General features: G+C 59.6%; 15 protein-coding genes across 15 annotated transcripts; 8 read left to right on the plus strand and 7 right to left on the minus strand.

Annotated features, from left to right (window-relative positions):
- Window positions 1-489: 489 nt before the first annotated feature.
- Window positions 490-1,501, plus strand: FA10DRAFT_284076 (hypothetical protein; the record flags this gene model as incomplete). The annotated part of the gene is made up of 5 exons (XM_025523888.1): window positions 490-803; window positions 871-949; window positions 1,010-1,098; window positions 1,158-1,284; window positions 1,367-1,501. The coding sequence occupies 5 exons, from the start codon at window positions 490-492 to the stop codon at window positions 1,499-1,501; spliced, it is 744 nt and encodes a 247-aa protein (XP_025378327.1).
- Window positions 1,502-1,802: 301 nt separating this feature from the next.
- FA10DRAFT_265009 (developmentally regulated GTP binding protein 1) lies at window positions 1,803-3,222 on the minus strand. The gene is made up of 3 exons (XM_025520880.1): window positions 2,837-3,222; window positions 1,930-2,771; window positions 1,803-1,865 (listed from the first exon to the last, which is right to left on the minus strand). Exons 1-3 carry the CDS (start codon window positions 3,070-3,072, stop codon window positions 1,840-1,842), a joined length of 1,104 nt encoding a protein of 367 aa, XP_025378328.1. The 5' UTR covers window positions 3,073-3,222; the 3' UTR covers window positions 1,803-1,839.
- A 54-nt stretch (window positions 3,223-3,276) lies between these two features.
- FA10DRAFT_265010 (hypothetical protein) lies at window positions 3,277-3,953 on the plus strand. The gene is made up of 3 exons (XM_025520881.1): window positions 3,277-3,538; window positions 3,607-3,666; window positions 3,736-3,953. The coding sequence occupies exons 1-3, from the start codon at window positions 3,283-3,285 to the stop codon at window positions 3,858-3,860; spliced, it is 441 nt and encodes a 146-aa protein (XP_025378329.1). The 5' UTR covers window positions 3,277-3,282; the 3' UTR covers window positions 3,861-3,953.
- A 95-nt stretch (window positions 3,954-4,048) lies between these two features.
- On the plus strand, window positions 4,049-5,835 carry FA10DRAFT_299771 (hypothetical protein). Its single transcript, XM_025524760.1, has 4 exons — window positions 4,049-4,447; window positions 4,501-5,095; window positions 5,214-5,631; window positions 5,696-5,835. Exons 1-4 carry the CDS (start codon window positions 4,086-4,088, stop codon window positions 5,734-5,736), a joined length of 1,416 nt encoding a protein of 471 aa, XP_025378330.1. The 5' UTR covers window positions 4,049-4,085; the 3' UTR covers window positions 5,737-5,835.
- Window positions 5,836-6,428: 593 nt separating this feature from the next.
- On the minus strand, window positions 6,429-7,059 carry FA10DRAFT_214582 (P-loop containing nucleoside triphosphate hydrolase protein; the record flags this gene model as incomplete). The annotated part of the gene is made up of 4 exons (XM_025518478.1): window positions 6,429-6,495; window positions 6,550-6,617; window positions 6,688-6,801; window positions 6,868-7,059. Coding segments are annotated over 4 exons (441 nt in total), but the record flags the coding sequence as incomplete, so codon positions are not given.
- Window positions 7,060-7,481: 422 nt separating this feature from the next.
- Window positions 7,482-8,284, plus strand: FA10DRAFT_265012 (hypothetical protein). Its single transcript, XM_025520882.1, has 2 exons — window positions 7,482-7,772; window positions 7,846-8,284. Exons 1-2 carry the CDS (start codon window positions 7,560-7,562, stop codon window positions 8,212-8,214), a joined length of 582 nt encoding a protein of 193 aa, XP_025378332.1. The 5' UTR covers window positions 7,482-7,559; the 3' UTR covers window positions 8,215-8,284.
- On the minus strand, window positions 8,216-9,111 carry FA10DRAFT_249304 (deoxyuridine 5'-triphosphate nucleotidohydrolase). The gene is made up of 3 exons (XM_025519529.1): window positions 8,719-9,111; window positions 8,467-8,639; window positions 8,216-8,399 (listed from the first exon to the last, which is right to left on the minus strand). The coding sequence occupies exons 1-3, from the start codon at window positions 9,026-9,028 to the stop codon at window positions 8,304-8,306; spliced, it is 579 nt and encodes a 192-aa protein (XP_025378333.1). The 5' UTR covers window positions 9,029-9,111; the 3' UTR covers window positions 8,216-8,303.
- Window positions 9,112-9,820: 709 nt separating this feature from the next.
- Window positions 9,821-11,010, plus strand: FA10DRAFT_265014 (HSP20-like chaperone). The gene has a single exon (XM_025520883.1). The coding sequence runs from the start codon at window positions 10,010-10,012 to the stop codon at window positions 10,775-10,777; it is 768 nt and encodes a 255-aa protein (XP_025378334.1). The 5' UTR covers window positions 9,821-10,009; the 3' UTR covers window positions 10,778-11,010.
- FA10DRAFT_265015 (Cwf15/Cwc15 cell cycle control protein) lies at window positions 10,937-12,079 on the minus strand. The gene is made up of 3 exons (XM_025520884.1): window positions 11,576-12,079; window positions 11,127-11,509; window positions 10,937-11,051 (listed from the first exon to the last, which is right to left on the minus strand). Exons 1-3 carry the CDS (start codon window positions 12,034-12,036, stop codon window positions 11,008-11,010), a joined length of 888 nt encoding a protein of 295 aa, XP_025378335.1. The 5' UTR covers window positions 12,037-12,079; the 3' UTR covers window positions 10,937-11,007.
- Window positions 12,080-12,199: 120 nt separating this feature from the next.
- Window positions 12,200-13,478, plus strand: FA10DRAFT_265016 (hypothetical protein). The gene is made up of 2 exons (XM_025520885.1): window positions 12,200-12,437; window positions 12,517-13,478. The coding sequence occupies exons 1-2, from the start codon at window positions 12,334-12,336 to the stop codon at window positions 13,397-13,399; spliced, it is 987 nt and encodes a 328-aa protein (XP_025378336.1). The 5' UTR covers window positions 12,200-12,333; the 3' UTR covers window positions 13,400-13,478.
- Window positions 13,479-14,170: 692 nt separating this feature from the next.
- Window positions 14,171-15,031, minus strand: FA10DRAFT_265018 (hypothetical protein). Its single transcript, XM_025520886.1, has 4 exons — window positions 14,777-15,031; window positions 14,630-14,707; window positions 14,402-14,557; window positions 14,171-14,332 (listed from the first exon to the last, which is right to left on the minus strand). The coding sequence occupies exons 1-4, from the start codon at window positions 14,989-14,991 to the stop codon at window positions 14,257-14,259; spliced, it is 525 nt and encodes a 174-aa protein (XP_025378337.1). The 5' UTR covers window positions 14,992-15,031; the 3' UTR covers window positions 14,171-14,256.
- Window positions 15,032-15,254: 223 nt separating this feature from the next.
- On the plus strand, window positions 15,255-16,145 carry FA10DRAFT_227765 (hypothetical protein; the record flags this gene model as incomplete). The annotated part of the gene is made up of 3 exons (XM_025518725.1): window positions 15,255-15,574; window positions 15,637-15,904; window positions 15,972-16,145. 3 exons carry the CDS (start codon window positions 15,255-15,257, stop codon window positions 16,143-16,145), a joined length of 762 nt encoding a protein of 253 aa, XP_025378338.1.
- A 10-nt stretch (window positions 16,146-16,155) lies between these two features.
- On the minus strand, window positions 16,156-17,705 carry FA10DRAFT_265020 (Zinc/iron permease). The gene is made up of 2 exons (XM_025520887.1): window positions 17,349-17,705; window positions 16,156-17,293 (listed from the first exon to the last, which is right to left on the minus strand). Exons 1-2 carry the CDS (start codon window positions 17,421-17,423, stop codon window positions 16,292-16,294), a joined length of 1,077 nt encoding a protein of 358 aa, XP_025378339.1. The 5' UTR covers window positions 17,424-17,705; the 3' UTR covers window positions 16,156-16,291.
- Window positions 17,706-18,702: 997 nt separating this feature from the next.
- On the plus strand, window positions 18,703-20,372 carry FA10DRAFT_265021 (alpha/beta-hydrolase). The gene is made up of 4 exons (XM_025520888.1): window positions 18,703-19,482; window positions 19,541-19,874; window positions 19,938-19,994; window positions 20,067-20,372. Exons 1-4 carry the CDS (start codon window positions 19,112-19,114, stop codon window positions 20,217-20,219), a joined length of 915 nt encoding a protein of 304 aa, XP_025378340.1. The 5' UTR covers window positions 18,703-19,111; the 3' UTR covers window positions 20,220-20,372.
- Window positions 20,373-20,409: 37 nt separating this feature from the next.
- FA10DRAFT_284090 (hypothetical protein) lies at window positions 20,410-23,143 on the minus strand (the record flags this gene model as incomplete). Its single annotated transcript, XM_025523889.1, has 7 exons — window positions 20,410-20,850; window positions 20,938-21,318; window positions 21,391-21,447; window positions 21,516-21,979; window positions 22,048-22,876; window positions 22,939-22,972; window positions 23,034-23,143. The coding sequence occupies 7 exons, from the start codon at window positions 23,141-23,143 to the stop codon at window positions 20,410-20,412; spliced, it is 2,316 nt and encodes a 771-aa protein (XP_025378341.1).
- Window positions 23,144-23,631: the final 488 nt, after the last annotated feature.

The following is a 23,631-nucleotide window of genomic DNA, read 5'->3' on the forward strand; positions in this document are numbered from 1 at the left end:
GACGTAGGGAGAGGGAGGTAGAACAGCGGACTCGGAGACGAGCAAGCAGGGCGCCAAGCATAAAGACGGCCATCTTCTTTGCCTGTCTCCTCCGCCCACTCTCGACGCCTTGAGCGGTGATGATCTAGACTTGGCTTTCGGCAGAGGAAAAGCCGAAAGGCGGCTTAGGCGGCGTCGTCGCCCTGCTTGCTAATCTGTGTACTGTGGCAAAGGTCAGATTTCCGTGAGATACTTATTGTGTTCAAGTGATGTGAGTAGGGAAAAATCACTCTGCGACGAGTCTCTACGTGGCTAATGGCATGTCCAAAATGGCATGCAACAAGGCAGTGAAGCAAAGACTGTACAGATGACCGGCTCCATCGCATCTCCTAAATTGAGAAACGAGAAGCGCTGTTAAGAAAAGACTCCGTCTAGCTCATGTGCGAGGAATAAAGCGGCGTTGAGATAGGATCCTTCCCCTTCCTGCTTGCTCACAACTCCCCCACCACCATGTCCACCGTCGCCAATAGGCTCATCTCAAGCATGATTGGTGCAGTGTTTCTGCTCTCGCTCTGCATTTCGATGCTCACCTTTTCGGTCTCGGCGTCCGAGGAGCTCGGACCTCATCAGGACCACCGTCTCGAAAGCTGGAACAGCGGCGACTCGATGATGCGTCGTACTACAAAGGCCCATCGTCCAGTCTTCGACCGCTGGAGCAACTGCCCTCACGGCTGTCCCTTCAGCATGGATATGATGCAGGGCGAGGTCGATCAGCACACAATCGAGGATCACGAGATAGAAGGAAACGATGTGAACTCTGGCGTGTGAGTAGCAGACACCCTGTTTGTCTACCCTTGCCTAAGTGAGCCGAGGCTGACCACCTCATGACAGTGTCTTCGTCGTAGCTGGCCGCGGCGTAAGCTATAAAAACTTCGCACCCGATCACAATGGCGCCAAGGCGTGGGGCAAAGTGAGCAAGGCCGACAAAAAAAAAGAGACGAACGCCTGCACTGACATCAGTCTACTACAGGCATGCAAGCAAGCCGTTTACGAGGCCTACTCGAGGAAACCCTTTCGGCTCGACAGTAGGCGCGACTACCTCTCCACCTACAACACGGGGTGGGTGTCTGGCTTTTATCTACTACGAGCGCCCAGACTAACTGTAAAGGATGCTCAAGATGCATTCAGTCGATGTGCACAACGACGACTGGTGTGCTGCTTGGCTCCTGCACCCTCATCTCCGTCGACGCTGGAACACTCAATAACGCAAAGAACGTGGAGACAGGTTTCGACCTCAGCCACCTGGTCAGTCTTATCTACACATTTCTTGCCTCTTGCTTCGCCGGAGACATGCTTCTTCTAATGCATGTGCACTCTGTCCTCGCAGACTCTGAAGCGGATGAGGCACGTCAGCAGGATCATGTCGGTCAAAGACCTCTATACAGCGCCCCAACAACTGATGAAGGGCAAACGTTCAGTGACTGCCCCTGTGCTTTTCTCGAGTCTCAAGGAACACCCTTGACAGATCTAAAATTTCCTTTCTGCTCCCCTGACACTCCACACCCATCTTTTATGTTCCTCCTCCCCCTTCCTGGCCGTCTTTCCAAACATGTAGAGAGACACTTTATCCCTAAGTCGAGCCAATCACCACGAGCACGTCCTGCGCTCAATTCTTCACACATCTTCGTGAAGGTTGGATCAACCGTCTTGTGGAAAGAGTTGGCAGGGATATGCACTCAGGCAGGGCGCACTCAAACATGGTGCTCTCAAAAAAGCACGCAGATCGGAGGAAGGAACAAACAGGAGATTGAAGATGTGAAAATGCTGCCGAAATATATTTTGCGACGAGAGACACAGGCTTCAGCGCTTGAAGAGAGTGACGACGTCTGGACAAGAGGAGAGAGAGGATGGTAAGCACGTGCCGATGAGAAAAGTGCATGAAGGACTCACCTTCATCCATGAGGACGTGATCGAGGCCGACACGCTGTCCTCGCGGGTGCTTTGCCGAGGCACCATAGACCATGGCAATCTTGAACTGCTTTGCAATATCCTTGTGGATGGCGTTGGCAAAGTCGAGCACCGAGCTCCTGCCCTGCCTCAGCACCACCGGCTGGCTGTAGTCCGGCGGTGCCTTGTGAGGCTTGGTGTAGACGCGCACGAGCCTCAGCTCCTCCCACATCTTCTCCGTCAGCTCGTCGATGTTGAGCCACATCTTGGAGCTGATGGGCACCGACATGGGGATCTTGTACAGCAGGTCCAGCTCTTCGATGGAAATTGCGTCGATCTTGTTGAGGACGTAGATGCAGGGAATGTAGATGCGGTTGCCCTCGATGACGTCGATGAGGTCCTCGACGGTGGCATCGCACCGGAAGGCCACATCAGCATTCGAGATCTTGTACTCGTTGCACACCGCCCGCACGACGTCGTTGTCGATGTTGTTGAGCGGCACCGTGTTGGTCACGGTGACGCCGCCCTTGTCCTTCTTGCGTACGACAATGTTGGGTGGCGTCTTGTTGAGCCGGATCCCCACGCCCTCGAGTTCCTTTTCCAGCTTGGCCTTGTCGGCCAGCGGCTTGCACACGTCGAGGACCATAAAGATGAGGTTGCATGTTCGCGCCACCGCAATCACCTGCCGACCTCGACCCTTGCCGTCCTTTGCGCCTTCAATGATACCGGGCAAGTCAAGAATCTGCAACTTGGCGCCGTGGATATCCAGTGTACCGGGCACCGTCGTGAGCGTCGTGAACTCGTATGCGGCCGCCTCGGACGTCGTCCCTGTCAAGCCCGACATTCTACAGGACTCCAATTCTCAGCCCTTCCATACTGGCTCTCCAACAACGGGCAAGGCGACACTCACAATGTACTCTTTCCCACACTGGGAAACCCAATGAAGCCTACACTCGCAATGCCCGTCCGTGCCACATCGAAGCCCTGTCCCGGCCCGCTACCGCCCGACGTCGAGGGCGAGATGAGCTCGCGCTGGAGCTTGGCCAGCTTCGACCGCAGCTGGCCCAAGTGGTAGGACGTGGCCTTGTTCTTTTGCGTCTTGGCGATCTCATCCTCGATCTCCTTGATCTTTTGCACCGTCGTCATGGTGGGCCTGCCTTCCTCCTCGTCGGCGTCGTCTCGTTTCTGAAAGAGGAGAGAGAGGAAGAAGTTGGAAAACGAGGGCGGGCGCACTGTGACGACAAGCAAGGCTCGAAAAAATCGAACAAGGGCTGATTAGGTAAGCCAGTCTCCTCGTGACCTGAGCCGCCCCTCGACGCGTAGCGCACCCTGCTCGTTTAACCCGCAACCAACACCATGTCGAGACCATCGCACTACGGCGGCGGCGGTGGAGGCGGCGGAGGGCCCGCTTCGAGAATGTCAGTGCTTGGCGGCGGAGGTGGTGGTGGAGGAGGAGGTGCTGCAGGTCTACCTGTGGGCTCAGCGGCGAGGGTGGCCGCCAAGAGGCAGGAGCTCGAGGGTCTGAGGGCGCTCAAGGAGCAGAGCGCCCGGCTGGCAAAGGACGTCGACAGGCTCGGCGACAATGTCGACCAACTCGTCGGAGGAGGTGAAGGTGAGTCTGCCCACTCGTAGTACCTTACTGCTCTGCACGCTGCTAATAGAAAGAAATCGTCTTAAAAGCCGTCGCGGCCGTCATGACGAGCTGGCAGGGCGTCTTCCGTGCTATTCAAATTGCAAGGGGTGCGTTGTCCAGATCGAACCTCCTATCTAAGTGCTAAAGGTAGCAATTCACGCTGACATGTGCTGCAGCGTCTTCCACAATGATGTCTGGCAACGGCGAGGAGGGTCAGGAGGAGGAGGCCATGGCTGTTCGTCCGGTGCCCGAGACGCTCATCCGGCTGGCCGTGCCCCAAACTTCCGACTCGACGCCGTGACTTTGGCATTGTACTATGTAGTTCGCCCTCTGTATGACTCTTGCCCATGTATATCACTCCAGAATACCACCATTGCTCGCGGATCCCCCTCCTGTCTCTGAGGGTGACCCCGTCTGAGAAAACACGTGACCTGCACCGTCGCCGAAAAATACAGACGCGTCTGGGCTGCCCAACCAACACCAGTCAGTGTCTTTCCGTCTCACCGCCATCTACCAGGCTTATCTCATGGCCTTTTCCTCATCGGTGTCGTACGGCGTGCCGCCGGGCGCCTCGCTTGGAGGAGCGGCAGGTGGACCAATGGCGTCTGCTGGCTCGCAGGACAACAACTACTCATCGTTTCCCGCCGTCAAGATCGAGGAGCTGCTCAGCGTCCTGTCCGAGATTGGCCTCGTCGGCACGACGCACGACGACGTCGCCCGGCCGTCATACAGCTTCGTGCAGACGTGCCTGTATGCATTCGTCGAGTGTCTTTCCAATGCCAACGGGGACGCGCTCGAGCGGTGGCGCGGTGACCTGATTGCGGGTGCGGGCGAGAGCAGGGATATGTACGAGGAGGCGCTCAGCGTCGCCATCTTTTGTCGAGAGATGTGAGTTGGCTGTTGTCGTCGACGTCGAGTTTACGCTGACGTGACATGATCAGCCGAGCAATGATGATGGCAGCGACAATCAATGACTTTAGCGTGTCAGACCTCAACCGGCCCCAGGCGAAGCGGTTCAAGCGGCAGATGTCGGGCCTCGTCAACTTTTTCCGCTTCCGCACCGACCGCGAGGTCGAGTACGAGGACGTGGTGCACGAGAGCGAGGTGCTGTACGACGAGCGGGACGAGCTGTCGCGCTCGGTGCGCGAGCTCAAGGTGCAGGTCGAGCGGCGCGAGGCCGAGCACAAGGCGTCGCTCGCCGAGGCCGACGTCAAGCGGCGCGACAATGCCAAGCTCAAGGACACGCTCTACGAGCTGCGCCAGGAGCAGGACCGGCTCGTCGAGGAGGCAGACCGGGGCAAGACGCGGCAGGCGGACCTGGTCAAGCGCCAGACCGAGATCACGTACCGGATGCGCCTCATCGACGAGGAGCTCGACAGCCTCAACATGCGCGTTCAGTACAGCCCGCAGGACCTGCACAGCATGATCCACGAACTCGACGGCCAGCACGGCGCAAAGGCACAGGCGCTGGCCGAGGAAGAGGCCAAGGGCGCCAGTCTGGCCGAGCGCATCGCCGTTCTCTCGCAGCTCGAGGCGGTGAGTTTCCTTCTCGAATTCTGCTCTCCTTTGCTTCTTTTCCCTGGTCTGGCCTCTCCTGCCTTCCCTGGCTTGGCTGACTGGCTCGCCTTTGCTGATGAAATTCTTTCGCAAACAGAAAGCAAGCAAATGCAGCCAGGACATGAACGTCGTCCTTGAGGACCTGGCGCGGATCTCGGCTGAGGAGCGCGAGCTCGACGAGCAGCAGCGCCGGCTCGAGGCCGAGCTGCGGGAGCGCAACGAGCGGGTGCAGCGGCGCCACGAGCTTGAGTCGCAGACGCGGTTTGGACGTGAGCGTCTGGCGCGCATCGAAGCCAGCCACGAGGAGCGGCGGGCCGACGAGGCCAAACGGGCGCGCGCCGACGAGGAGGCACTGCGCACCATGGACGAGGAGCGGGCGCAGCGCGAGGCACGGGCCGACGAGATGCGCCAGGAGACGCAGCGCCTCGCCGACGAATATGCGCAGCAGCGCGACGCATTCGACGCCGTCTGCGCCCGCTTCAAGCGCGACAAGGCCCGCCTCGACGCCGTCTGCCGTGAGTTGTCTCTCTGCTTTCCCCTCCTCATCCCTGCGCTCACACAAGAGGCAAACACACACAGGAGACTATATTACATCGGTTTCGCAGCGACTGGAAATCTAAGGGCAGAGGTGTGGTGGCAGTGTACATGCGTGTTCTCTCTCTCTCTCGTTCTCTGTAGCATTAGTCATACCCTCTCAATTCAGCGTCCGGGCGCCCCGCGTGGGCCCTGTGTTGCGATAGTCGCCGTTGGCCTGTGCGTGGAGATGGGCCCGTGCTGGCCCGCGCGGCGCACCGACGGGAAAGGATGCGCCTGCAGAGGGCCCGTGGGGCGCAGACGGCGGCGGACGCGGGCCGCGGGAGTGATGGAACGGCGCACCTCGACCAGCAGGGCCACGCCACGGTCCGGCATTGGCGTACTGCACCGGCGGTGGCGGTGCGCCATGGTAGTGTGGATTGTAGTGCGCGGGAGGGAAGCCGGGATGCGGCGGGGGGAAGCCAAAGAGAGGCCGAGGGAAGCCATAGGGCCCGGGAGTGGGACTGGGACCGTACGCCAGGTGGTGCTGCTGCTGCTGCTGATGCTGCTGCTGCTGCTGCAGTGGCGGTGGCGGGCGGCGACTGCCGTGCGACCGCGCATAGGGCGAGCCCCTGCGAGGGCCCGAGGGCGCCACGATGCGCCGGGGCGTACTGCCGCTGCCGACGATGCTGCTGCGCGGCGCATCGACGGTGTCGGCGCGCGCCAGCCGGTCGAGGAGCGCAACGACGTCGTCGCGGCTCACATCGGGGCCCGAGGGCATGTCCTCGGGATGGACATGGAGGATGCGACGGAAGCCCTCGGCGTGCGTGGGCGGGCGCATGTCGCGCTGGAAGCGGGACAGGACGCTGCAGTGGCCCACGTTAGCATTTTCATCAAATAAATGCAGCTGGTCTACCCACTCGAGCGCACGCTGCGGGTCCTTGAGCGTCTCGTGGTCCTTGCGCAGCAATAGCCGTTCTCGGCAGATCTGTGCACGACGGGCGACAATCCACGCATGTCAGCTACCATGCTGCTGTAGGCGAAAGAAGAAAACCCACCTCGTACGGCGTGTCGAACATCATCGCCTCTGCATCGACGCCAAACTGGTCGGCCATGTCGACCCACGGCTTGCGGTGGCCCTCGTCGATGTTTGTCCGGTCAATCACGGCGACCTTGTCCGCAAATGCGCGTGGCTCGGCTGCTTGTGTCGAGGTGCCCGGCTCACTGCCGTCTCGCACGCTGTCGACCCGCGAGCGCAGGGCAGCCTCGGCGGCCAGCTGCACCTTTTGCCGCGAGCCCAGCTCGTCCTGGTTGCAGCGCACGTAGCGTGGAAAGTGGGTCTGGAGCGCGCGTGCAAACGACGACTTGCCGCTGCCCACGAGGCCGCAGAGGACAATGACGCGCCTTCCCCGCCGCGCTTGTGCTGAGCCTGTGTCTTTCTCTTCTTCCTGATCCCCCTCCCCTTTCTGCACCTGCTCCTGTTGCTCTTTCTTCTCCTCGTCGTCCTTGTCTTCGTCGCTGTTGCCGTGGCCGTTCACTGCGACGATGTACGTCTCTTTGCCGAGGGCAATTTCGCCATTGGTGGATCCGTCGCCTTCACCGACGACCTCCCTATCCGGTGTTAATCCCTCGTGGCTGTCCGTCATCCTGGCTTCTTCCTTCGCCCAAGCAAGCAAGCCAGAGGAAGGGGAGGGGATGGATGGGACGAAGAGGGGGCAGTTTTTTGTGCGTTTTGTTCTTCCTGTTTTCCCATTGAACAATTTTGTTTCGCGCCATCCATTGTTCGACTGCCCGACTTCCGAGAGACAAAAGAAGAGAGAGGACACACGTGGAAATTTTTCGTCGCCTCGTCGCCTCACTCCTTCGACATTTCCAACAGGCATCGACGACGGCCACGACTCTGCCGAAGTAGGACGAAGAGACAGCGGCCATGTCGGGACCATCGAGCCTTTTCAAGAGGGCGCTTCACACGACGAGGGCACTGGCTGACGAAGCCGGCGGCTCGTCTTTCCGACGGCGGCTCGGCGGGCAGTCCTCTTCAGCAGCCGCAACAGCAGCAGCTGCCGCTGCAGCGACTGCGACAGCATCGACGAGCACTCCTCGGCCGGCCCAGCCGCAATTCAAGAGATTCATCAAAGGACAGGTGAGTGTGCCCCGTCGTTGCCGACTGACGAAGACCCACAGAGACGAGAGCTAGGTCTGACCTCTCGGAGCAGTACTACTCCCCAAGCACCCTCAACCTCGAGAAGCTCTCGCCAGGAGCAGCCGAAGGAGCAGCCTCCAGACAGCGGAGACCCGCACCGCCCCTGCTGGGCCCGGGAGCAAAGGAGGCCCGCAAGGCAGACCCCTTGCACCAGCTCGGCCTCCGCCCCGGCCACCCGTCGCTGCACGACGACTCGTACAAGAACCCGGTGCTGCTGGCCAACTACGTCACGGAAATGGGCAAGATCCGGCCGCGCAACCTCACTGGGCTCACGCGCCGCAGCCAGCGCGAGATCGGCAAGGCCATTCGTCGCGCGAGGAGTATGGGCCTGATGCCCGTGCTGAGCAAAAAGGGCGTCGAGGGCTGGAAGGGCGAACGGTAGATGGTTTTCTAAGATAACAATGCCATGCTTCCTTGTAATTCAAATCACTGTCTCGGTCTCAAAATAATGCAGCTACTGCAGCTGCTGCTCTACTGCTCCTTTTCTGTTGATGAGGGTGTCACGGTGGACCCGAAACCCCCCGTGGAGCCAAAGCCGCCTGCTCCCCGCTCCGTCTCGTCGAGGCTCTGGCCCAGGGTGTTCAGCTATGCTGTGAAGTACTACTATTGACCAAGAGCAAACACGCCTTCTCACCTCGACGACAGACACCTCGGGCGTCTCAATGCGCTCGAGGACGAGCTGGGCAATGCGGTCGCCCTGGTTGACCTGGAAGTCGTTGTCGCCGAGGTTGAACAGCAGCACGCCGAGCAGGCCCCGGTAGTCGCTGTCAATGACGCCGGCACCGACGTCGATGCCGTGCTTGACAGCTGCACCATGTGAGGGAAGGAGAGAGAGATCAGTACTGGCATGGTGGCGCTGCACACGAGAAAGGAAGAGACCACTCACCCAAGCCGCTGCGGGGCGCGACTCGGCCATAGCAGCCGTTAGGGATGGCGAGCTTGAGGCCCGTCGCGACAATCTTGCGGGCCCCCTTGGCAATGACGACGTCCTCCGATGCGTACAGATCGTAGCCGGCCGCCGTGGCGCTGCCGCGCGTGGGCGCGCGTGCCGTGGGCGTGTCGAGACGCACGAGGAGCTGCGGGGGGGCCATCATGGCTGGTAGCGGTGCGGGCGTGGGCGGCGGGGCCGGCGAGGTGAAGCGCAACGATTTCTTGGGCGGGAGCACGGCAGTCGGCGAGAGTGGTCGGCCTGGCATGAACTGGTCGCTGCTTTTTCCTCTGGTGGTGCGGTTGGAAAGGTGAGGGTTCTGGGTGGCTTCTGTGCGAGCGGATGTGTGAGTCTTAAAAAAAAAGAATAGATGCGACGCGCCGGGGGCAAAGCGCGTCGTCTCCTGTCTCCGGTCGCGCTCATTAAATATAGAACACCCAGCCTGTGCTCGTTCCTGAACATGCAGAACCTCATCGCCTGCAAAGATATATCACGGAGCTCTGACTGTGCCTTGACACTATAGGACCATCAATGAGCTGACACAACTGCTCGATTCTTTGCTTTTTTTGTGTCTATCTCCACTCTTGAGCATGACCTGTGCGGTGCTCTCTGATGCCGTAAGTCAGTCAATGCCGCACCTGCCAATAGCAATTTCTTCGCCATTCGAAAGATGGGCTGGAGTTCTGCGATATGTCTGAAGCAGGGCGAAGAGGACAACAGAGCCGGCCCAGCTCTCTCAAACCTCTACTGCTCTTGCGCTGTAGAGGCTACTTCGGCCCGCGACCCCCGCCTGTGTTTGCGCGCGTGCACCTGCAACCCCGCCTTTCTCTAAATTTTCACCAAGTCCACCCTAGCCTGGCACTGACATTGTTTTCCGGGCCCGCTTGCTCTTCGGAGTCACCACCTCTGCTTCAAAGAGGAGAGACGCTTGAAAAAAGAGGGCCAAAACTGTGTGAGGGAGATCCCAGTCACGTGGCCTCCGTGGCGCTCGACGCCCTTGGGTTTCGAGCAACTTCGCGTCTGATGGCGAAACGGGCTGAGAAATAAAAAATAAATATGAATGACGGTGGTGGACAAAGCGCACAGCAATCCAAGGTCGGAGCGGCCAGACGGCGAGACTCTTCCAGCACTTTCTGCGCTGTGCGAGATGCTGAGCAGTGGTGCTGCGCAAGGGAGAGGGTGGGGGCACCTGTTGAAGGATAAAAGGCGGACATGACTGTCCCTTCTCTCGCTCTCTCCTTCCCTACCCATGCTCACACGCAACACAGTCAGGCAGGTCTCCAAGCACCTCCCAGCGACCAAGCAACTTCTTCGCAACAGCAGCAACATCCAGCACCTCGCACGAAGCCTCTCCGGCAGCACGGCATCCATGTCTCTCTTCCGCAACCACCTTGTCCACCCCTGGGACTTCCTACCCCTGCACCTGGGCAGCGTCCTGCACGACACCGACACTGCGTCGGACTCGTCCAAGGACTTCTTTAGTGCTCTTCGCAAGCCTGACTTCCTCCATGGCCCCCGCGTCGACATCGTCGAGGGCGCAGACGGCTTCCACCTCACCGCCGAGCTGCCGGGCGTCAAGAAGGAGGACGTCAACATCAACGTCGTCGACAAGGAGCGCCGTCTGACCATTTCCGGCACCATGCGTTCCGAGTACCACTCGGGCGGCAGCACCGAAGCTGCTCAAGCCACGACTACTACCGACCAGAGCACGGGCAGCAGTAGCAGCAGCAGCGGCAGCAGCAGCAAGAAGGCCGAAGACGGCAAGGCAAAGGCCTCGACTGACGTCGCCACCTCGACGTCGACGTCGACGACGCAGACGGCCGTGGCCCAGCACCGTCCCATCATCTCGGAGCGCACCTTTGGCAGCTTCTCGCGCACCTTTGTCCTTCCCGAGTCGGCCGACCTGGACAACATCAAGGCGCGCTTCCAGGACGGCCTGCTCAAGCTCAACGTGGCCAAGAAGGCCGCCGAAAAGCAGCGTCCCAGGGCCGTGGCCATCGAGGACGCGAGCGACTGAGAGGGCACTCAGTTCGGAGAAGAGGCTGCTCGAGCCATCGCCCTCTCCTCACCTCGTCTCACCACGCCACCTTTCACTTCTCCCTCCTCACTCCCCCCTTCCCCCTTCCACCTTCCCCCTTCCACCTTCCCCCTTCCCCCTTTTCGTGCTCATCGATATCACCATTGTACATGAACATCCATTCTTGACTCGAATCTAATCCACAAGTGTGGCCCCGTGCCTGACCCGTCTCATCGAACGTAGCGATGGAGGAAGCGTTTGTGAAACTCGGAGCCTGCCATGATTGATCAGAAGAGGATCCAGTCAGCTGCCAGTCACTTGAATTAGAAGACTCGCACAGCACACTCACGGGTAAGATCGTTGATGAAGCCGCTCTTGTCGCCACCGTCGTTGGCCGCCTGGTTCTTGAAGATGACATCGTCGTCCCACCGCCGCTTGACGCCAAAGTCGGCCTGGCCTCCCTTTCGGCCCATTGACCCGGCGCCACCTGCGCCTGCTCCCGCTCCACCCATGGCGTTTTCGAGGTTGAGCAGCGGATTGCCCAGTGCGATTTCGTCCTCGCGGTTGCTCTCCTCGACCTGCGCCCGCTCGCGCTCCAGCCTCGCCTTCTCCTCGGCCCGCTCGCGTTTGATCTTTTCCAGCTCCCGCATCAGCGCCGCCGTCTCGTCCTCTTCGTCATCGTCGTCGTCCGAGTCTGAGTCCGAGTCTGAGTCTGACCCAGAACCGGATGCACTGCGGATGGCTCCATGTCAGCGGGTGCTATCCTATCCTCATCCAACGATGAACTACTCGACCCACCTCTCCTTTGCCTTGCCCTTGCCTGCCGCTCCGTTCGCTTTGGCTGGAGGCCCATCGTCGTCGTCGTCGTCGTCGTCGTCGTCGTCATCTTCCGCCTCTGCTTCCTGGAGAAGCCTCCTCCTCTTTGCGTCCTCCTCTTCCTCCTCAACCCCCGCACCCTCGCTTGCTCTAATCTCCTTGGCATCCTCGTCCTCGTCTTCGAGTGGCGCCAGCCCCTGCGCTTTCCGATTTTTGTTGATGCTCACTCTCTCGGCCGCCTCGAGCTCCTTCCTGAGGTCCCTCCTCGCCAGCACATCGCCGCTCTTCGCCTCGGCCGCCTGTGGATTGACCTGCTGCTGGGGCGCGCGGAACTTGAGCTTGGTGTGCGCAGGCATCTGCTGCGACGAGAAGCGCTGCGAGCGGTGCCGGTCATCGGCCCGGCCCTGCGCCGGGTCCCATGTGGGCCTGTGAGCAGATGACATGGCTGCGTCTGCTACCTGCTACCTATGTTGTTCCAGAACGAAGGCTGTTCGACAATCCTGACGGCGGTGTGCGCCTTGCCTTCTGGAGATGGAAATTCACCACGTGGGTTGACATTTATTTCTCATTCTCGTCGCTCCTTCGTCCTTTTTTTTTTTCTTCCCCAAACGACCCCTTATCGAACGACCTGTACACCGCTGCATTAGTATCACCTTGAAGCCAACTTCTCCTTTCTCAATCACACCAGTCTCGGACAGCATCAGCTACGAAACCCACAGCACCAGCACGAACAAGCCAAAATGTCTCCCGTCACCACCATGTCCTTTTCGAACAAGCGCGCCGACCGTATCCTGTCGGCAGCCACAAACGAGGCCGTCCGTTCGGAGCAGCGGTCCCGCCATGGGTGAGAGAGACTTCCTTAACCTATTGTCCTGCTTGCTCTTACAGTCCAGCTAATGCATGGCGCGATGTGGTATTCACAGCGCAATCATCACAAAGGGCGGCAAGATCCTCGCCGCAGGCCACAACCACATCCGTCCCGGCTTCTCGGGCCCGCTGGCCAATGCGCAGAACATGGTCAAGCTCTTTGAGGCGCACGGCGACCCGCCGCCCACGTCGCGGCGGCCGCCGAACCGGGGCAGCCATGTGCACGCGCAGCACTGCTTCTCCATGCACGCCGAGATGCACGCCATCACGTCGGCGCTCAACGGCGCCAAGCCGAGCATGACCAAGTCCAACTTTGACTTTGGCGGAGCGCTGGCCCCGCTCCAGAGAGACCACGGTGCTGCTTCTTCTTCTTCTTCTTCCGCGTCTGCCGGCAAGTCTGCTGCTGCTGCTGCTGCTGCTTCTTCCTCTGCGTCTGCTACTGCTGCCTCCTCCTCGTCGCCCGCCGAAGACGGTGCGGCGGCGTCGACGGCGGCGGCGGCAGCGGGTATGGGGCCAACGGCAGCAGCGATGGCGGCGACGACGACGGCAGGAGACGAAAGCAGCACTAAGGTAGGGGAGCGGGGCGTTCAACAACAACAACAGCGTCTTCGGCGGAACCGGCAGCGGCAACGGCAGCGGCATGGCGACGTGAACACTGCTTCTGCTTCTGCTTCTGCTGCCCCTGCTGCTGCCCCTGCTGTTGCTCAGACGAGCAGCCGGACTTGCTTCTTGGCTGCGCCCTTTGAGTCGTTGGTTCGACCCCGCGACCGAAGGGCACGTCCGCTACGACGACGACGCCAGGCAGACACAGGCCAGTGCGCAGCAGCAGGGGCAGCAGCAGGGGCAAGGACAGCAGCAGCAGGGGCATGGAGCAGGACAAGGACAGGTGGTGCAGCAGCAGCGGCAGGTACAGCAAGACGAGCGGTCGCGGCTGCATAAGGCCTCGAAGAAGCTCCTGGGCGACAAGGGCCGGGTGAATGTCAAGCTGCGCAGGGAGCGCGAGCGGCAGCGCGGCCTCGAGCTCAAGCAGCAGCGGCTTGCCCAGCAGCTGCAGCTGGCCAGGCTCGCTGCGTCGTCGCCGGCGAGGTCTGCAAGCTCGCCTGGCTCGGGCGCCTCGTCGGAGAGCGACGAGTCGCCAGCAGCGGCCGCGGCCGCAGCAGCAACGTCGCGCAGGCGTGCGCGGGAGCAGAAGTCGCAGGCAGCCAGCCTTCTTGCGACGCCGAACCCGAATCTCAGTGTCCCTCGCCCTGGCAGTGGCAGAAGGATGCACCAGCGCGGAGGCGCGAGCGGCGGCGGCGGCGGTGGAGGAGGAGGAGGAGGAGGAGCTGGCAGCGGCGGTGCTTCGCTGCAGAACGGCGAGGTGGCAAAGGACTCGAAGCTGCGGGGCGCCGACATCTACTGCGTCCGCCTCCTCTTCAACAAGGCTCCTTCCACGTCGGCACGCAAAGACAGCGACGGCGACGGCGACGAAGCGTCATCGCGCTTCCGGTACGCCGACTCGCGGCCCTGCTGGCGCTGCCTGAGCTGGTGCCAGTGGGCCGGCATCCGCCGCTGCTTCTGGACAAACGCCCAGGGCCAGTGGGAGTGTGGCAAGGTCTCCGATCTCATCCGTGGCATCATCGAGGGCGACGTCGGCGGCGGAAGTGGCGGCGGCGACGAGGCGCAGGAGCACGAGGGTGTCTTTGTCACGCGGTGCGAGATGGCCAGCTTCCGGGGAATGATGGATTGAGTGCTCTAGCTCTACTTGACAATTGTACAAATACATGTGGCTTCTTTTCTGTTTTGCAAAGACAGCATCACGCCTGAAACTTGCGCTTCGTCGCCAGCTCGTTGAGCAGGCTCTCGAGCTGCTGGTCGTCCTTTGCGCCGAGGCTGGGAGAGAGACAGTGGGTCAGCCTAGGGCAGCAGTGGGGGCAGAGAGAGAGAGAGAGAGAGACGCACGTTGGGATGAGAACCTTTGCCTCCTCGACGGACTCGATGCTCAGGTTCGCCAGCTGGGCCATTTCGAACCGGGTCAGCATCAGGCGCGACTCGTCGGCCGGCAGCACGTTTCCCTCCTCGTCGTACTGCTCAAAGTAGCCGTACTCGTCGAGCTCCCTTACGGCGAATGCAGAGCGTCAGCGTGCTGAGCAACAGATACAGCAAGACAAAGAGAAGTAGGACACCCACTTTCGTGCGCTCCGGGCTACCTCTTCGTCACGGTACTTGCTAAACATGTCTACGTATTCGTAGCACTTTTTAAATGTCCTGTTGCCCCGCCCGAATGTCAGTCTCAACATATAAATAGCATTCTAGAGAGAAAAAAGAAGCACCCACGGCATCGTGTTGGGGTCGCGGTTGCCCGGCTCCTCGGACTTGTCGCCCTCGGCGGCGCGCTGCATGAGGAGGCGCACCTCGCTGAGCATGAGCGCGCCGCCGCCCTCGCGCGCCAGCTGCTCCTCGTTGAACTCGGGCCCGAGGCGGCCGAGCGTCGCGTCAGCATCCTCTTCGCGCCTGTCGCGTCGCCGTCGCTGCCCTAGCCTGGATGTCATCGTCGGTGAAGTTCAGGAAAGAGAAGAGCAAGAGACGACGACGGCTGCAACGAAGGCAGGCGAAAGTCGAAAAAGTGAGACGGACAAGAGCGCGCCCACGTGGCATTTTAGCTACTTTCCCCATTTCCCCCCTCGCACGCACAACATGCAGTGTAAGAAAGCAGCAGTCAGAAGATCACAGGACGATGCAGCTCGCCCTCTGGTTGCCGCTGCTCGCCCCGCTGTTCCTCGTCCTTGTGCCGCGTGCGCTGGAGCAGCTGAGGATGCAGATGAGCATCAGCGGCACGTACGACGTGCTCCTCGTCCCGCTCGCGCTGCCACGCGACGAGGTGCTGGACCTGCTCCGTGCCGCGCCCATTACTGGCCTGCAGCTGCAGACGCCGCCATCGTCCAGTCATGGAGACAGCGGCGCCGACACGCACCCGGTCCTGCTCCAGCTCGGCTATCAGCTTGGAACGGGCCCCGGTCCGGGCTGGCTGCCCAAGCCAAGCTTCAGCGAGGCCAAGCTCGAGGTGCCCTTTGTCTCACACCCAGCCTCGCCGCCGTCGTCTTCCTCTGGGCCCTTTTCGTACAAGCACACCATGTGAGAGCGTGCCTCTTTACTTCTTCCTTCTTCTGAATAATAAGACTGACATGTGGAGACAGCCTCATGTCGAACCGGCTTCTTGCGCTGGCGAGCCAGCACACGGCGGGCCTCAAGACGCACCACGCCGACTTTGCGCCGGCCAGCTCGCCCGCGATCTTCCCCCGGGATGCCCCCACAATTGCGTACCGTGCCGGTGGCTACATCGATGCCCAAGCGACGCGGCGGCAGGAAGAGGACAGCAAAAGCAAGGATTTGGGATGGCCTGCGACGAGGGAGATGGTCGAGATGCAGTGGTTCGGCCAGGGCACCGGCGACGTAGTGACCCGGGTGAGTGCGATAGGGATTGTGTAACGATACTCTCTGCTGAGATGATCTGATCCACTCGATTGGCCAGTTTGAATTTGACTTCGACAAGGCAGACATCGCACCCCAGCCGTACCTCGTCGACGTCGAGCTGGACCTGGGCCTGTTCAAGGGTCAAGCTAGTGGCACTACGATCAAGCTGCCGTCCCAGCCCGGATGGCGGGTCAAGGCCAAGCTGAGATCGAGTGCAACCAAAGTGAGCTGAGAAAGAAGCCAAGGATGAATGATAAGATTTTGATGTATGGCACAAAGCGCTCTCGTTAATCGTACACGTCTCGTCTACATGAAGTCCCCCGTGGAAGAGAAAAAGTGAAGAAAGTGTCAAGGCTGGAAGAGTGTGAGGCATGCACACTATGCCCACCGGCCGAGGAGGGCCATGATGCCCGCGCCAGCGAGCATCTCGACGACGTTGAGGAGCACCTTTGCCAGCGGGGCCGTGCGCATCTTTTCGTTGAAAATGAACTCGTGGGCAAGGAGCTCGACGAAGCCCGTGTAGAGGAGGATGCCGGCCGAGAAGGCGTCAAAGATGCCCGTGACATAGGCAGCGGTGGCCGAGTCGCCGTTGTAGGTGTTGCGCACGCCGAGGCCAATGGCCATGCCGATGGGCGTCACGAGGGCGTAGGCAATCGCGCCGATGAAGGGAATCTTGCTGCCGGGAGCCAGGGGCAGCAGCGCCAGACGCGAGCCCAGACCAAGACCCTCGAACATCTGGTGGAAGATGATGACGATGAACAGGATCTTGAACTCGTCCTGTGTCGTGCCAAGCGTAATGCCAATGATGACCGAGTGGAAGATGACACCGAATTCGAGGACACCGACACCGAGAATCTGCGACGCGGCGGCCGAGAGACCCTGCTGGTCCTTGTCCAGCTGCGCGACGGCCTCAAGGTCGGTGCTGTCCTTGTCCTTTGCGGCCGCGTCCTTAGGCGCATCGTCCGACGCCGTTTCGTCGTTGGTTCGCGCCATGCTGCCGCGGGGCGGATTGCCGTGCTCGGCTGCGTGGTGGTGGCCACCCATGTGCGGGTCGTACGCCAGCGACTTTGCCAGGTTGGCGCCGACACGGAAGGCGACGAGCTCGACGACAAATGTGGCAAAGGAAGAGATCATGGCAAATGCAAACGCAAAGTCGTAGTTTTGGAAGCTCTCGCTGAGGCACGGGCTGCCCAGCTCTTCGTCGCTCGCCGCGGGGGCGAGGAGGTGGATAAAGGCCGTGGCAATAATGACGCCCGAGCCAAAGAACTTGCAGAAGTCAAATGCCCACGGCGGAATGGCCATTCGGGTCCGGCGCGTGACGACGGGAAAGAGCGTCATGAATGCCGAGCTGGCCATGATGATAAAGAGAGCGCCGACACGCTGTGGGGGCAGTCAGCAACACCATCTTTGCCGGCAACAAGACGCCGAGACTCACCAGGCCGACGCTGCCGAATTCGGGGTCCCATGCGTCAATGGCGCCAGAACACTGGGGCGCATCTGCGTCTGCCATTGTAGACCGAGTCTGAAACTGAGATTGGATCTGGATCTGGACTTCAATCTAGTCTGTTGTTATGGTCCGGCTCAAGGAGCAGGCTCAAGGAAGACGGAGGAGAGCGATAGAACGGAAAGATATGGGAGGTGGTCTCGTTGCGGTCCGGAGACGGTCGAGACGGCCTGCCTGCCTATCTTTATACCAGCAGCCGTGAATCTCGGGGCGAAGTTGGAGCAAGAAAGAGCCAAGAAAGAGGAAATCTCGAGGGGCTTGCTCTATGGCTCGGTGCCTGGACTCTGCAGCGTTGCAACTATCACTTGAGATGCATTAATTGGCAAGGCAAAAAGCAGCGAAGCCCGCTCCATTCCCCTCCAGAGGATTTCCGACAGAGGAGGTAGCACGAAGACGCAAAAGTTTTTCTTTTTTTTCCTATCCTTCGAGTACCCTTCCAGTCGCTGTGTGTAAAAGGAAAATCCGGATCGTGATTTAGAATAAGGCTTCCGACGTACGGGCGGACGCTCCTCGCCACTCTGTTCTCCACTGCCTCGGTTCGGAGCCTAGGCGCAGTGGCAGCGTGCTGCTTGATTATTGTCCTTGCTGTGTATTTCTGGTGGCACTGCTTCGATTCGATGGGATCGAGTAGAGCAGTGACTGCATCCGGCTGCTCCCACCTCTAGCCCTCGTCGCATCCGCTATTGCAAATAGAATATAGTAGTGCAAGGGCATACATAGTTCTGCCGCGCGTCTGGGACCGGTAGGGTACTCAATTTTCTGCTTTTTCCCCCTCTCACTTATTTGCCAACTTTTTGTTTTTATTTTCTCTCTCGTCCAGACTAATGAAATCCTTCTGATAGGTCTATCGAGAGTGTGTCGCCCCGTCCTGCCTCGGATCGGATGTCGCACCTTCTCTTTGTGTGGCTGGTGGGAAAAAGCGAAGGACAAACAAGCCGAGCTCTAGCTCATAGCTAGCGTAGTAGTAAGATAGAGTAGAATAGTGCTCCGGGAGCCGATGCGCCGCCGCTGCGCTATTGCTGCCTACGGTGCCGAGCCTATCTATCGCGGTACGGCACTCGCATAGTGCTAACGGGCTCAATTGAGCTGATCTGAATGCACATGTGACAAGCTTTTTGTGATGTGTGGACGCACGTAGGAATTGAATCGCACAAGCAGTCTGCAGGAACACTGTCTTGCCTCATCGGGACTCGCCGTTGCTAGTGTCGGTGTCTCTATCAGTACGTATGTGGTGAAGCCGAGGCAGCGGAGAAGCAGACGCCGGTACCGCATGGGTAGCACGTACAGAAAGGCTTGGGTTTGCCAGCACGGTGTGCTGACCGACAAGGTATTCCTCTTAAGCGGGTCACATGTGCTCTTGGCGTGACGACGACCCGTCTGGCCTCAGCAGCTTCTTGCAGTTCTCTAGCCTTGGCCACGAGGAGACTCGATGCGGTGGTACTCCTTCGCTGTGTTCACGGCTTGCGCCAGCGGCACGCACGCCTCGAACTTGATCTTTATCCCTGCACCAGCAAGTATTGCCGCTTGGTCACCATATGGCCGACTCTACGGCCGACGGTGGCATACGCGCCCGCTGTCGGCCGACAGGCGCACGGACCGGCCGCATGACAGACTCGTTTGGAACCTAGGCGTCGGACCGAGGAGATCGTATAAAGGCTGCGTTCGTAGAAGCAGGCTGAAGTCAGTGTATCACGATGGCGCAGCAGGGCTGGCAAAAGGTGACAATAGCCAGCGCTCCCAAAGCCAAGATCAATGCGTTCCTCTCTGCCGCAGAAGAGGAGGCCGATGCGCTCGTCGTCTTTCTCAACGGGTTGATGTTGCCTGCCAGGGGCTGGCAGGCCGTCCTTGACGGTGTGACAGATCGCGAGCGCTTCTCCACTCGGCGCCTTCACGCTCTGGCCTACGACCGCTTCGGCCAGGGCGAGTCAGACCCGGACCCAGAGGGAGGCCACACTGCAGACGTCGTCGTGCGCCAGCTCCGTGAGCTCCTTGAACAGGTCGCCCTGCCGGCCTTCTTTCCCGGCCGCTCGAGCATTGATGAATGTCCGATAATCCTCGTCAGCAAGTGAGACCGTGCTCTGAGACATGTAGCAAGTGGCCATTGACTGAGGCAGATTTGAAAGCTCCATCGGGGGCGCCACAACGAGGCTGTACGCGGCTGCATACCCACTTGCCAGGATTGAGGCGGTGTTATTCCTCGACAGCATCATCGCTTCGACCGACTTTGTCTCCATCTTCAGCCCCGCCGTCGAGCCAGAGGAAGAGAGGGAAGACTTAGCCAAGGCGCGCGAGGTGGTCCAAAGGATTTTCCACCCCAGCGTGCCCAACGCCGAAAAATTCGACCGAACCACGCTTGCAGGCCTCTTGCCGCTCGACGACGGCCCGCCGTTGCCCTCGAAGCCGTTTGTGACGGTCGTCGGCCACGACTTTGATGTTTTTGCGCGAGATTCCGAAGAGGTGCAGTATTCGCAACGCTGGCCCATGGTTGGCTCCGGTCCTGACCTTTGCTTTTCCTTGCAGAAACTTGGAACTCCGGTAGCAATCACGGACAAGTACATGAACAGGCGCTGGAACGAGGTGCGGACCATAAAATTTACAGGAAACCAGTAGAGAAGATATGACTGACCTATCACCCAATTCATTACAAAGTACAACGTCGGTCTTACGAAGCTCACGACGCCCGATCGAGCCCGGGGACCCATCATCGCCCAGGGCGCAGACCACTTCATTCAACGCGCACGGCCAGATCTCGTCGTCGACGAGCTCGCCAAGCTGTGTGCGCGCATCACTAGCCTCGCCTAGCCATAGCTTATGCTGAGGCCCCGTTGCTTGACAAAGTCGTGCCAGTCGACAGTGTGCCCTGTCTCGTCTGTGGTCTTCCAAAGCTCCCGGATGGCCTCTACGTTGTTGCGCGTCATGCGGCTGCCGAGAAGAATTGAATCAGTGTCTGTCCCATGAATGTGCCCCCTTGAGCGACACTTGATGTTCGCACTCACTCGTTTCCCATGTTCTCGAGCTTGTCCATGCAAAAGACTCGATCCTCTGCCCTCAGGCATACGGTGCAGGCCAAGATCCACACGGCCGCCATCTCGCCCGTGTCCACGTCGAGTTTCAGGTCGATTCCTGGTCTGCCCCGGCTGGTGATTCCTACTGCTTCCCGCGGCCGTTGTTGTTGCTTGGTGACCGTGGAGGGATGATCGTCCCCGCCCGACATTCCCGCGAGAGGCGGCGTGGACGGTGGCTCGGGAGGGATAAGGCGGCAGAGGTCGAGGATCTCTTCGAGGCACTTTCGAATCACTGGCGATGTCGGCCCGTACCGGAAGACGGCCTGGTAGAGGTGGATGAGACAAGCCTGGCGGAGCATCTGGTTCATCATGTGCACACGCATGCCTGCCACGCCGCCCTCGACAACGGGTGCCAGCGCATTGCTTTTCTGTTGCGGGTGCGGTCGTTGGTATGGGTTAGCAATGAGGGCGCCGAAAAGAAAAGAGAAAAGCGAGATGAGAAGATGATTGCTCACTCTAAGGAGTCGCTCGATATGCTGGGCCTCGGCTCTGTTCAGAGGCTTGCCCTCCTCAATGTCCGCGCCCAGCTCCGAGGCTGCCTTGAAGCAGAGGACGAGAGGTGCAGTGACGCACGTCGGCTCAAAGTAGTCGAAATCCTCCTCCTCATGGCCCTCCCAAGGCCTCCTGGGCGAGCGCTGGCCCCTGCCACCGCTCAGCTCCACCATCTCGTCCTCGCCCAACGAGGCAATCGTGCCTGGAATCGGGCTCCGGGCTCGGCCCTGCCCGACCTGGTGTGCGATGGTCGTGTATGCGAGCGAGAGGACGAGAATTGTGGTGATGGAGCCCCTCTTGTGGGCACGGAGGAGGAGTCTAGTGTCGATGTCGAGCATCTCGAGCTGAATAGACGGGTCGTTGTTAATGAGTGACTCGCACTTGCACGGGGCCCGTAGATTATGCCAAAGCCTCACCTCCTTGACCATCTCGACGACCATGATGTCTCGAGGCATGTCGCAGTCGAGCGTTTGCTGCACGGCATGCCTCACCATATCAGTGTCTGACTGACCCGAAAAAGAAGAACAGTGCTCTGGCTCACAATGGCTGCATGGATATTGCTGAGTGAAAACGCCCGTTGCAAGAGCGTCAGCTGGCCCTGCTGCCGCTTGTACTCGTGATAGGCGTAGTGCAGCCACCGTTTGGCGGGATGGCGCTTTAGCTGATGAAGCTGCTTTCTCTGCTGTTGCTTCAACTGCTGTTTGCTGAGCTGCGTCTCATTGTCTTCAGATCCGACGGCGACATTGTCGCGGTCGTCATTATTGTCGTCGTCGTCATCATCATCATCGTGCAGAAGCGTGTCGCCGCTGATCTGCTGCAGGTATTTGAGCTGGCGGCCATTTCTCGCTCGCTCCTCGAGCAGCGTGTAGTGGAAGACCAGGCAGACTGCCACGGTGGCCGCGCGACAGGCGCGGCTTGACCGGCTCAGCTGATACAGTTCCTGTGTCGCGCGTTGCTGCACTGCCTCATCACGGATCTGCACAGACGCTTGCCAGAATCGCTCATCTGGGGAGCCATTGCGGATCAGTAAACGTCAGCGCCAGCGTGAAGCAGTGTCAGTGCACAAAACTCACAAAGTTTGCTGTACTTTTCCATGAGCTGATCCAGTTCGTCGGAGCCGACAACGTCCTCGTAGTGAGTGGTCAAAGACGTGCTTGCCCCGCTCTCTTGGGTGACCGCGCCGGCTGATGGAGCCTGTGATTGCGCAGTGGAAGGTAGATGCTGCTGCGGCTGTCGATGTTGCTCCACTCCTCGGGCGGGAAAGACACCGAGGAAGTCTGCTCCAATGCTTGCAGCGCCTCCCATCTCACTGGGGAAGAAGTGGCCAGAGAGATCCACAAAGTCTCTGAAGAAGTCGTCAAAGATCGATGACTCGACAAACGCAGGAGGAGGTCCTTCTTGTTGATGTGGCAGGACTACCGGACAAGGAGGATTGGAGCTATGGGTAACGGGCTCATATGGCTCCTTGGCCGCCGCAAAGTGAGACTCGTTTGACCTTGAATGAGCTTGATCATAACTTGGCGTCACAGGTGCAGTCGAAGAGGAGTCATGAAAAGAACTCGGTGTCGTCGTCGTCGTAGCCACCGTTGCCGTGTTCAAAAAGGAATGACTAAAGGGCGGAGAAGACGACGTCGATGCCGAAGAAGACGATGAACCAGCATTCCTTTGCTGGGAAGAGGACTTTGTTTTCCCAAAATGCGCTTGTTGCCTTTGGTTCTGTTCTTGATGTGATTGCACCTGCGCCCAGTACTGTTGCGGTTGCTCCATCGTGGTGACATACGCGGGCGGTGGGAGGCTCGCGGGAGGAAGAAAGCTGGAGCCAGCAGCGGGCATGTGGCAGACCTCGCCTCGCTGGTGGCAGACCGAGCAGGCCTGAGTGCCGTCGGACCAGACGCGCACATCCTGTGAGAATGAACAAAGTTTGGCAAGCGTTCTAGCAAACATGTTTGAGTTTCCTCATTTACCTCGGGGCACTTCTTCCTGCGACGGCGGCAGGTCCTGTCAGGCAGCCTATGGTTGAGCAGGCGCGCGAATCGAAGGACTCTCTGGCCCTACTCACAGGCAGCCGTTCCTGGATCGCTGCTCTCCTAGTCGTCGCGCTCGCTTCCTCTCCCGTTCGGGCTCTCCGGGCTCTTCGCTTTCGTCCCATGACCCATCGTTGTTGATCATCGTGGGTCAAATGCGATGTTATGGGGGACAATGAAAATTGGGAGCAGAGGTGCACTGACAACGTTAGACTGTCCTTATATAGCAGCCTCTCGTGTCCTGCGCAGCATCACTGCTCTTCGACAGACACAGCCCTGGTTTAAGAGATTAACATCTGCAGCACCACTCAAACGACGAGATCTTGCCTTTGGCTAGTTTCGATAGAATAGGCAGGATAGGCAATCTGACGGGCAAAGACGCGATTCGCAATCGCGCGGCTAAATCGAACGGCACAAATTTTCATGGAGACTCTCTTCCGCATCGGTCTTTCCTAAAGATAGATGGCCGCCACAATGCACCTCTGTGAGCAGAGGTAGATGCTGTCGAGCGAGAGCTAAAGGCGAGGGTGTGCTCTTGGCTATTTCTACAGCGCAGCACGCCTGCTTCTCTCCCCCTTTTTGCAACGCCCTTCTGGAGAGACGTCCGAGATCAAGGAACCTTGGACCTAACCG

The sequence above is a fragment of the Acaromyces ingoldii genome (assembly GCF_003144295.1).
Source record: "Acaromyces ingoldii strain MCA 4198 unplaced genomic scaffold FA10scaffold_2, whole genome shotgun sequence".
In the NCBI taxonomy this organism is placed as follows: Eukaryota; Fungi; Basidiomycota; class Exobasidiomycetes; order Exobasidiales; family Cryptobasidiaceae; genus Acaromyces; species Acaromyces ingoldii.